Source organism: Sphaerodactylus townsendi, linkage group LG13, assembly GCF_021028975.2.
Source record: "Sphaerodactylus townsendi isolate TG3544 linkage group LG13, MPM_Stown_v2.3, whole genome shotgun sequence".
Classification (NCBI taxonomy): domain Eukaryota; kingdom Metazoa; phylum Chordata; class Lepidosauria; order Squamata; family Sphaerodactylidae; genus Sphaerodactylus; species Sphaerodactylus townsendi.
The window spans coordinates 11,229,241-11,240,372 of record NC_059437.1 but is presented as its reverse complement, the minus strand read 5'-3'; the positions used below and the strand labels follow the sequence as shown (position 1 = coordinate 11,240,372).

The 11,132-nt window shown below is 45.1% G+C and overlaps 1 protein-coding gene across 1 annotated transcript in view; it reads right to left on the bottom strand.

The window, feature by feature from the left end:
- LOC125442954 (connector enhancer of kinase suppressor of ras 2-like) overlaps positions 1–10,262 on the bottom strand; it is a 358,128-nt gene extending 347,866 nt beyond the window's left edge. Inside the window, exon 1 of the mRNA XM_048514758.1 lies at positions 10,070–10,262. Coding sequence (XP_048370715.1) covers positions 10,070–10,262 — 193 coding nt within the window. The remainder of the gene's footprint in view (positions 1–10,069) is intronic.
- Between the last annotated feature and the right edge of the window lie 870 nt (positions 10,263–11,132).

Here is an 11,132-nt window from a genome sequence, read left to right as displayed (position 1 = left end):
CACTTATTCTGGTGGAGAGGCAAATCCACCGATGTCTGGCCACTGCAGGGCCTGGGATGCCCAGCTGTGGTGCCCAGCTCTGCGCTGGTACTCCCACGCTGCCCCAAGCTACAGTGGCACAGTGGGGGCATTCCGGGGAATCAGACTGACCTTAGTGATGTATCTCTATTCTCCCCTGTAGAGGGTTTAAAGGCGAGCCTTTTAAAACTTGTTAGAACTTTGGATGGGGCTGTTAAACCTTTCTCCCATTTCGTCCCAATCTATGGAGAATCCAAGGCCCTTTCTGCACCGCAATGGTGCGGGGGTGCGTCGGCATAAACAATGCCGACGCACCCCCCCGGGACCGTTCGCACAGATGGTCCTGGGAGGGCGGCAGGCGGTGGTGCAGCCGTCACACAGGCTGCGGCGTCGCTGAGCGCCTACCTCGTCTCCTGACTTCTGACTCGTTGCAGAGGCCAGGGGACACACCCCAGCAGGCTGGAACGATGGCTCTGGAGTCGCAGGCCAGGGGGGCGTGTCCCCTGGCCTCTGCGACGAGCCGGAAGCCAGGAGACGAGGTAGGCATTTGGGGGCAGTGCGGGGGAAATGGGTCCTTCCAGCTGCTGCTGTTCACACGGCAGCAGTTGAAAGATGCTGCTTCCGAAAAACCTCGCTCAGGGAGCAAGGTTCGGAAACAGCGTCTTCGAGCCGCTTGGGGTTGCGAGGCCGGCACTGCTGCGATGCGGTGGCGGCCGTGCAAACCCCTCCCTAGGGATGCTGTTTTTAGCATCCCTGGGGCACTCTTTCCCACTCCTGCGGAAAGGGCCTAAACTTCCATCAGTGGGGTGGAGCCGACCCCCATCCTACCATTCCACTTAGCCAACTCTATTTATTAAAATATTTATACTCTGGCTTTTCTTTTTGAATCCTTTCTCCCGTCTAAGGACTCATCCACCAAATTAAATGGCTCTTCCATGGTTAGATATATCCCAGTAATTCTCCACACACGACTGCTTGAGAGGAGCTGGGAACAGTGCACTTCAGTCCTCAGAGAGCTCCTAAACTGTGGTTTGATGGACAGGTTATTGTTCACAAAACTCAGTATGTTTATATGGGTAGCTACAGAGACAGATAGGCAAAAACAGACAAGTCCCTGCCCCCAAGGAGTTTACAATTTAAAACCAGCAATGGGGAAAACAGCAGAACACAGAAAGGAAAAGTAAAGGCGATGGAGAGATAAACATGGACAGAGACAGATTCAAATACTGAAAACTTAATTCAAGTTGAATATTTTGATTTCATTTTCCCATTGTGAGAAACTTGCATTTATTTACTTCAGTTCCTTTCCTTATAGGCGTAGTAGCATTGGTTATGCAACCAGAAAGGTGGCTAAAAACTAAAAAAAAAGTTGCAAAAAAGAAAACTCAATGGGGGAGGTTCACCAAGGATAAAGCTATGGGACAGAATTCCTTGATCACCTGTTGTAAGAAATCATTTCATTGAGTTCTGCATATCACGGGATTTACTAAACGCACACCAATGCTATACCTCTCCAGCAACCTCTGCTCCCTTTCCCTTCCTTTAGGGAAGTTAAGTGGATCACAGCCCATGCCATTAACTGTCACAGGATGTGATGATGGCTGGTGACTTAGAATTTTAAAAAGGGGATTGGACAAGTTCATGGGGCACAGATCTACGATTCATTGTTAGTTTTGCTGGCCAAATGGAATCTCTGTCTTCAGAGGTGTTCACTCTCTGAATTCCCATTGCTGGAGCGCAACAGCATGGAGGATATGTCCAGCAGTGGCTACTAGTCATGGCAACTAAAGGGAACCTCCACATTCAGAAGCGGTAAGCCTCCAATTATCAGTGCTAGGAGTCATTGCCAGTCTCTTGATTTTAATCTTAGAATAGATGAACTTCACCACTGAGGTTCTTTTTCTACTTGCATGAAGTGGTTGTGTAGTTAGGACACCATTTTCTTTAAATTAATCTGAGGTGTATGGTTTTACATTATATGTTTTAATTCTTATATTTGCATTGTAATTTATTGTAATTATTATTGCTGGAAGCTGCCCTGAGTCCAAAGTGGCTGGAAAAGGGGCGGGGTATAAAAAACAAACAAACAAACATCAAGGGAAGGCCATGGTTTCTGCCTCGTTGTTGGATCTCCAGAGTAACTGGTTGGCTGCTGTGTGAGGCAGGATGCTGGAATAGATGGGCCACTGGTGTGATCCAACAGGCCTCCTCTTTGTTTTTATGAAGGCTCTGTGCCCATGCTTTTCAGGTCTTGCAAGGGTACCTGTGTGTGACAGGAGGCTGGACTTGATGAACCGCCTGTCTGATCCAGCAGGGCAGTTCGTATGTTTGCACTGTCTTCTCCTTTGGATTTCTAGGGGCCCTTTCCCACTTTTCCCTCGGCCGTCGTTGCTGCGCGCGCCTGGGCATCCCCACGGCCCCTGCGCAGATCAAAAGGTGCCCTTTGCAAGAGCACCAGGGATGCCTCGCGCTGAGGGGGCGCGACAGCAGCAGCGTCGGGGCGGTTGCGTTGTCGCCGCCCCTCTCGTGGGGAGTGCCGGGGGACCCCGCGCTACTCTCCTCAAGTAGCGCGGGGCTTAAGGTAAGTGGGGAAAGGCCCTAGACATTTGCAAATACAGGTATGAACTGCTTTTAAGCCAAATTTCCAGATCTCTTTCTGACCTGCCATCAGAGGCGTATAGGGGGAAATGGTTCCCGGAGACAACACCTTCTCTGGGCACCCCCCCATGCCCCCTGCCTGGGGGTGGGCTTGGGGGCATGGCCCTGCCTCCAGGCTCCCTACAGCCTGGCTTCTGCTCTCCCCAGAGCCTTTTAAAAGCACGTCCCTGGAGGCCGGCTCAGCTCCTGCTCTCCCCAGGCTCTGGAGAGGGCAGAAGCTGGGCTGTATGGAGCTTGGGGGGGGGGGGCGGGGGGGGGCTGCTATCCTTGGCACTCATGCTTTCAAAGGACAGGGGAAAACAAAATAAGAACATCCAAAGACAGTATATTTCAGTTTACTATCAAAATGGTCTCAGGAAGCACCTTCTAGAAGGGTTATTTAAAGAATAATAAATGTGCTGGAGTCTGCATCATTGTTTGGGTGCGACACGTTATTTTCGTCTCTGTGATGCACTTCTTTTTCTATTTTAGATTCTCAGCTTACTTCGCAAGGCACTCTGTTGTGGCAGAGCCCCTCTGAAAGGAAGAGCCTGCTGTGCGAGCCATGCGCTTTCGGGATCCGGCATCATTTCTTTAACCACCGTTTCCTTTTATGATTGCCCCAAATGGGCTCTGTATTATGCTCCTCGTGGTGGTGGCTTTTATGAGAGGAAATAAATCCAGCACAACAACTCCATGAAATCATCCCTTTCCTATTTTCTTCTATTACCAAAAATTACCATTCTCGAAGAATCTATTTAAAGACACTGAGTTCAGGAAGAAGAATGGGAAATTATGGATTTGCAAGATTCATTCCTGTAGCATTGGAGTGCCCAAAGCTAGGAAAGCACACATTGGGGTGTGTGTGTGTGTGTCTGTGTCTGTGCTGTTTCTGCTCCTAAGAAATTCTAGGTGTAATTTGAACCACTTTTTAAGTCATGGGAGATTAAAAAAAAATAAGGCCAAGGCTGATAGTGCAAAATAAGGTTAAATATATTTTATTACTCAGTTAAAACTCCCAAAATTCCCACAAAAAAATTAACAATGTCCAAAATTGCTAGAGCTTATTGTGTCCTTGAGGCTGCACAATTAAAAATAAAGGAGAAAGACAAAAAGTCCCTGCATGTAAGCAACAGAGATAAAATCAAGCTGTCCAGCATCTGACAGATATTGGCTCAAATTTAAATACACTTTTGGGTGCCTAAATTATTGCTACAACCCGTTAGTCTTGCAGTCATTTTCCAAGAGTACAAGATCAGTGGCAAATTGCCTGTGGAAGGCCCCTTTTTGGTATGGTCTGGGCCACCATTTTTATCATAGCCATTTGAACACTATTGATATTAATGCATGCACACAGACAAAACAGACAACAGCTTTTAACACTGTCTTGTGATCAGGAGAAATGAACCACCAACATCCCCCCCACACACACACCTATTGAAAAAAACATATGTAAAACATGTAGTTTAAAATTAACCCAGAATCATTACAAAATTTGGTCACTGAAGGCTGGTGTGAGATCACTGAAGGCTGGTGTGAGGGAGAAGGGGTGGTGGTGGATGGTACTCACTAGTATTGAGTACCAGCATCTTCTGGAGGGGAAGGAAGCTGTCCCAAATTCTGAGGAGGGAATTGGTGGAAATCTACACAGTGTCGCATGTTTTGTTTCCAAAAGAAAAAAAAGACTAGGTAAAAGGATGGGATGATCAAGATTTGGAAGTCACACAAGCATTTGCATTTGAACTCTAGCCAGCTGTTGCAGCGGGCTGGCAAACTTCAGTCTAGATAAGATGAAAGTTTTCTCTTTGAGCGCTCTGGCCTCGAGACCCCTTGGCACACTACCTTTAGCTTCATTCAAACAAAACGGAAAACACAGCCTGAAAGGTCTGTGCAAGGACTCAACGAGCGAGGTTTAAAAGCGGTGTCTTCGCGTCACCTGGGGGGGGGGCGGGGCGGCCGAGGACGGCGCTGCTGTGACGCAGCAGTGCCTCCTGTGTGAACAGCCCCCTAGGGATGGCATTTTTTCTGTCCCTAGGGCGCTGTTATTTGGCCGTGCGGTAACAGCCTCTGACTCTTGCTTCAACCTTTTGGATCAACAAGTAACTCCAGCATTTCTGAATGAATGAAACTTTTCAGACATTACATCCATATGTAACAGGAGCGCCGTTGTTGAAAAGACACACCCGTTGAGCAATTTTCAAATACACCGTTGTGGAGCCCCTGGAGCGTTGCAGCATCATTTCTGCAGTGGCGGCCACGCAAACTCCCCACCCATAATGCTGTTTTTACCGTCGTTTTACTGGCTTTTTTGGCCCATGAAGAAACGGCCTAAGTATATGGTTCAGGGGATAATTTAGGGTATAGTTTTCAGAAAACGTTTTACTTAGTGGTTCAAACAGTATGGCAGCTGACAGAGAAGGAATGGAGAGACTTGCTGTCAGAGAACCCAGCTATTTTCTATCACAGCAGTACACAAGGCACACAAAAGAAGAATGGCTGAGCATCTCTCCCTGCACATCAATTTGTGACGACAAACACCCCAGCCCATTTTGGCAACGAGTTTGATGATTTACACCCGCACGGCCACTACTGGTTGGGAAAGGTGTCGCGCAATGAGAAAGAAATGAACTCCCTCTGTGGTGTTTGGAGCACGTTGTGCTCCTTTTCTGAGATAAAATTTAACAACAAAGAACCTTTAATGGCATTACAACATTATATACATAGATCCACTTAACCCAATAGAGGGAAGCTAAAATAAATGGACAGGTAGAGAAGGCTGATGTTCAGGATCTGCTCCTAAAGCGTTGTTTTATATACAGGTCCAAAAATTTCAATGCAAGCACATTTTTGCTCGGTGGAACAGGTGGCTGCTATACAGCTGGGTTTTTCAAAAGTAAGAGAGGCTTCCCAATGGCAGCAGTAGGTGGGTTCTTTCCGTAATTTCATAGTGTGAGATGGTGCACATTGCGCACTTTCTCCGTGCCTTTAAAGGCTTGTTTGTTGAATTCAATCTGGCATCGAAACAGTGCTGGAGTCTCCAGAAACCACGCAGGTTTGACTAAGCCAGAGCAATAACCCCTTCTGACCCAGCTGAGTCATTTTGAGTCAAGAATAGTATTTTAATGTGGCTCGTTGCTGTGTTACTTGAGGACATTTGGGCACCAAATACTCTTTCTGAGCAATTGCAGCACTGTCATGGGTATGTTTTGTGAGTTTATTTATTTTCTTGGTTATTAATAATAATATTTTATTGCATAACTGGATCTGACAGTGCATTCGGGTCACTTGGTATAGATAAGAATCACTGTGGAGGACATTATACTGTTGAATGCATACTCAGGTGTAAACCTAGTCCCTGGTATGTCACAACCTTTATGAGCTTTAACGAGTTGTGCTGCTTGTTGAGTCTTGCTGTTTATGTAAGTATGTTTTCTCATACAATTAAACCTAAAAGGTTTGGAACCTTCTGGTGAAGAAACCATTCAAACAAGCATAACCTAGAAGCTTGTCAACTTTTAACTTGCAGTGGATCAGTGCAAAATCCTTTTCATTGTTACTTTAAGAAAATATATATATGTACTGGCATTCTTTCCACTGAAAAGACCAGTTGGGTTACTTCTTGATTGGAAATGTATTTGATTTGAGAGGGAGGGCGGTCTAGAAGACTAATAATAATAATAATAATAATAATCATTATCATCATCATCCCCAGTGACAGCAGGGTCATTGAAAAAGAACGCAAGAAGGTCACTAGATACCACAACTTGAAAATCGAGCTTCAGTGTCTATGGCACAAACCAGCTGAAATCGTCCCAGTGGTAATCGGCACGCTGGGCGCCATCCCAAAAACACTAGGGCAGCACTTGAAACATCTTCGAATTGATAAAATTAACATCTGTCAAATTCAGAAGGCAGCCCTGCTGGGATCCGCACGAATACTACGCCGATACATTACAACTTCCTAGGCCTCTGGGTGAGGCTTGAATTGTAATGAAGGCCAACAACCAGCTAAAGATCTGGCAGCTGTGAAATCTACAATAATAAAAACAACTTTACCTTTACCATATGTGTAAAACTGTGTTTATCATAGGTCAATTACCAAAAAGAAAACAGTCACAACAACAGTAATTATAAATAGTTTAATTTATTTTGGAACCTATATTTTGTTTAATATAATAATATCTGGTACAGTTCTTTCCTTGCAGTTGATTTCCTACCTTGGTATGTGGCACAATATAAGAACATAAGAACATAAGAACAAGCCAGCTGGATCAGACCAAAGTCCATCTAGTCCAGCTCTCTGCTACTCGCAGTGGCCCACCAGGTGCCTTTGGGAGCTCAGTCCAATGATATTCCAATGTCAGTATCTTATGGGGCACCAGTAGGGGTCATTGGCCACTATGACCAATTAAGTCTTTAAAAGTTGCTATGGGAAAAGTGAGGTTATATCCCAACATCACCATTCTCCTACTTCGGTCCTGTTCTAAGTGGTTTCTATAGGCCTCGACTGGTCAGAAAATTTAATAGGTAGACAGAGAGACCATTTTTCTGCATGAGTTTATGCCGGATGGATGGGCGATGTGATTTGGCATGAAATACACTAGAGCTCCTTTAATGGAGCACTGTTCTGGTCTTCTCAAGTCTTTGTAAACAATTACTTTCTCATGTTTTGCTGCCATGTGAAAGGCCTCTTGAAACAAGTGCAGAAACAGATTCAATTCGTTCTGAACTTCGGCGCAGCTGTCCTGGATGCCCAGAGTGAAGGGAAAGAGGCAGCCACTGCCAGGAAGCACTGCTAAGTTGTTTCATTCAGATATTTCTACTAATGCAGGGAGGTGATTAAGCCCAGAAAACAGCTCAGAGATTCTGGAGCAGACACTACACCTGATGATGTATATTTGCTGTATCCTAATGCTGTCTCTTTCCCATTTGACCTGTGCAATCTGTACAGATGGGCTGAAATGCAGAAAGACTCTCATTTCACAAAGAATCTGTCACTGTGTGTTCACCACAAATAAATCTTGTTCACCAACAAATATGTCAATTCCTTTCACGCAGGGATACCCAGCCTATTACATTACAGCGCTCACAAATCCCATACACAGGAGAGCCTATATGCTGGCTAGATTTAACATCATGCCATCTCCACTACATAGAGGAAGACTTAAAGGTCTTCCAAGCGATAAGAGGTTCTGTACCTGTAGCATAGGACAGCTGGATTCCATCCCACACATTGTCCTGAACTGCTTATTATACCAAGAACTCCGATCCAGCCTGTTATCCCAAGCTATAGACTCTATGATTGATTATACTGAATCAGATAAAGTAGTTATGCTTCTAAATTGTCAGGATTTTCATTGTTGCCTTATAGTGGCAAAGTTTTTGTCAGAAGTTTGTAAACTGAATGTATGACAAACGCGAAGTTTTTTGCTATTCACTTTTTAACTGGAACTGTATTTTTATACTGTCGTGTATATGCCACTAAAGGCTTATTGAATTGAATTGTGTGTTCACCAAAAAAAGCCATCTTTAGGTGTTTCTGCTCATTCCTTGTGGTGCAGTGGACCACATGAAAGCAAACTGCAGATTAATCAACATTAAACTAACTGCCTGGGAAAAATTGTGCCTTGCAAAATCAGTTAGACTCAATGGTGGGATGTCATTTTTTTTACCTTCTTTCTACTGCCCTACTTTCCAACACTCCACTCAGCACAGGGAAACCAAGGATAAAACAAAATTAGATTTTCAACGCATTGGGACAAGTATCTTATCTATTTTAGGTATTGTCCTCTCCTGCTTTCAAGGAGTTCATGGCACCAGACATTGCTCTCCTCTCGTGTGATTCTCAAAACAGCCCTGTGAAGAAGTCTGCTCTGGCTGGCTAATCGTATGTGACATTTTCCACATGTTAGATTATGAAGAAGAACATGCCGTCAAGTGGCAACCCAACTCATGATGACTCCATCCATGGGGCAAGAGAGTAGCAGAGGTGGTTTGTCATCAATATCAGGCCATACGACATAAGAACATAAGAATAAGCATAAGAACATAAGAACATAAGAATATCAGGCCATAAGACATAAGAACATAAGAATAAGCCAGCTGGATCAGACCAGAGTCCATCTAGTCCAACTCTCTGCTACTCGCAGTGGCCCACCAGGTGCCTTTGGGAGCTCACATGCAGGAAGTGAAAGCAATGGCCTTCTGCGGCTGTTGCTCCCGAGCACCTGGACTGTTAAGGCATTTGCAATCTCAGATCAAAGAGGATCAAGATTGGTAGCCATAAATCGACTTCTCCTCCATAAATCTGTCCAAGCCCCTTTTAAAGCTATCCAGGTATAAATCTGTCCAAGCCCCTTTTGAAGCTAACCATAGACAGCCATAAGGGACCCCACATCTTTCAGTAAAATTTAAATGGGGCTCCACCAGGGAGCATTTCCCCCAATGTGACAGTAGAGAAGTGGATTGAATGCTTTGCCTGAAGCCCTTTCTAACATAACAAATGGGAAGCAGCCCAAATAGGAGTTCTACTAATATGAATTAGTCCCTTCCCTACCCAAAAATCCAGGCAAGGCTTCAATGATTAGATATGATAGCACATCCTTAATGCACTGAAGAATCATCTCAACAACTTGTTGTTAAGAAGTGCTCTACTTGATAAGTTATGTTATGTTGTTTACGTTGTACGCTGCTCAGAGCCCTTCGGGGGTGGGCGGTATAAAGGTTTAATGAATAATAATAATGTATTGTCGAAGGCTTTCAAGGCCGGAATCACTGGGGTGCTGTGTGGTTTCCGGGCTGTATGGCCGTGTTCTAGCAGCATTCTCTCCTGACGTTTTGCCTGCATCTGTGGCTGGCATCTTCAGAGGATCTTCAGACCACACAGCACCCCAATAATAATAATAATAACAATCAACTCTATCTTAAGTCTATTGTTTCCCCAGAATATGGCCATCAGCTCACATCTGGTTCTTTGTCCACCCTCACGACCAGCCAACTTGTGGCTTATTCCAGTCACTCTACTCCCCCGCCCCAAGATTTGGTATGTTATTTTTGCATCCATAATTTTCCCACCTGGCAATTAGGGTCAAATTGGTCAGCAAGGGTCAAACATTTTGGCTCCAAACCAATATTGGCACTCGCTTGCCCTCATTTTTACAGTATAAATCTAGACCTCTGATACCCAGAATTTTGCAGCAACCATTTCCCTGGGCTTTCTGTACAGCTAGGGATGGGTATTCAGAAAACCCCAAATAGGGGGAAAAGACCCCCTTGTTGATATTGGAGGGGGTTAATGTGAAAAAAGGCGACAATAAAAGGGAGATAAAATTTGGATTCTGAAAAATGTGGGGGTTTTTTTTTACATTGTTCAGGCTTGTTGCCTTTAAAAAGGGCCTCTCCCTCCCTCCCTCACCTGCAGCCTGGCCAGGTTCAGCACTGAATCCCACCTGCACTATAAATCTGGATGCTGCCAGGCTGAGCCCACAGATAGATGCTGGGCTGGGCCTGGCCAGGTCCAGCTGGTTTTGGAGGCAGAGTTTAATGCTGGACCTGGCCAGGCTGAGCCTGCAGTACAGGGCTGGACTCAGCTTGGCCAGGCCCACCATTCTACTCTGCACCTGCCTCCAAAGTCCATGTGGGTCTTGGGGGGTCACTGCATTTTCCAGGTTCAGGTTTTATAACCCAAATATTTTCAGAAAACCCCCAAAAAGCCAATATGTCAAATCAGCTTTTCCCCCCGGATTTCTTGAAAATTTCTGGGTCTAATAAACTTGAACCTGAGAAATAGTGATTTTTTTAAAACCTGCCCTTATGTACAGCTATAAACACAGGAACCCCAGAAATCTGGATCTGGTCTCAGTCTCTGCCCTACTTTCCTCTTCTTCGCTGTCCTTCTACACAGGATCTCCAGGTCTCCCTCATGGCATCAGGTTAGACTTATAGGTTTTTATCCCTCCCTCCCACACACACACACTTTTATTTTGTGTTTTTATGGCTTAGGTGTCACATTATCTATCGTTAGATTTTGCTTTGTGTGTGTGTGTGTGTGTGTGTGTGTGTGTGTGTGTGTGTGTGTGAGAGAGAGAGAGAGAGAGAGAGACAGTGTACCTACAGCTCTCTGAGTGTCTCCTGCTTTTCTTGATCTATATTTCTAAATAAAGATTTAGATGCAATTCTATTTTGGGAACCTGCTTTATTTTGGGAACCTCCCCATTGCCATAGCAAAGTGCTAGTATCAAATTTCTAACCTTGTTATACATAGGCAACGATCTCTTAACTTAATTTTAGCTGGATACATGTGGGGAGTCTTAACAGACAAGGGGGACACCCCAAGTGTTGAGGGTCACCCACAGGCAGGCTATTTGGGTAGCACCATTTCCTCCTCAGCATAGTAACCCCTGTCTTTCCTGGTGGTACCTCATCCAAGTACTGACCATGGCTGGCCCAGCTTAGCTCTCAAGCTCCCACAAGTCCAG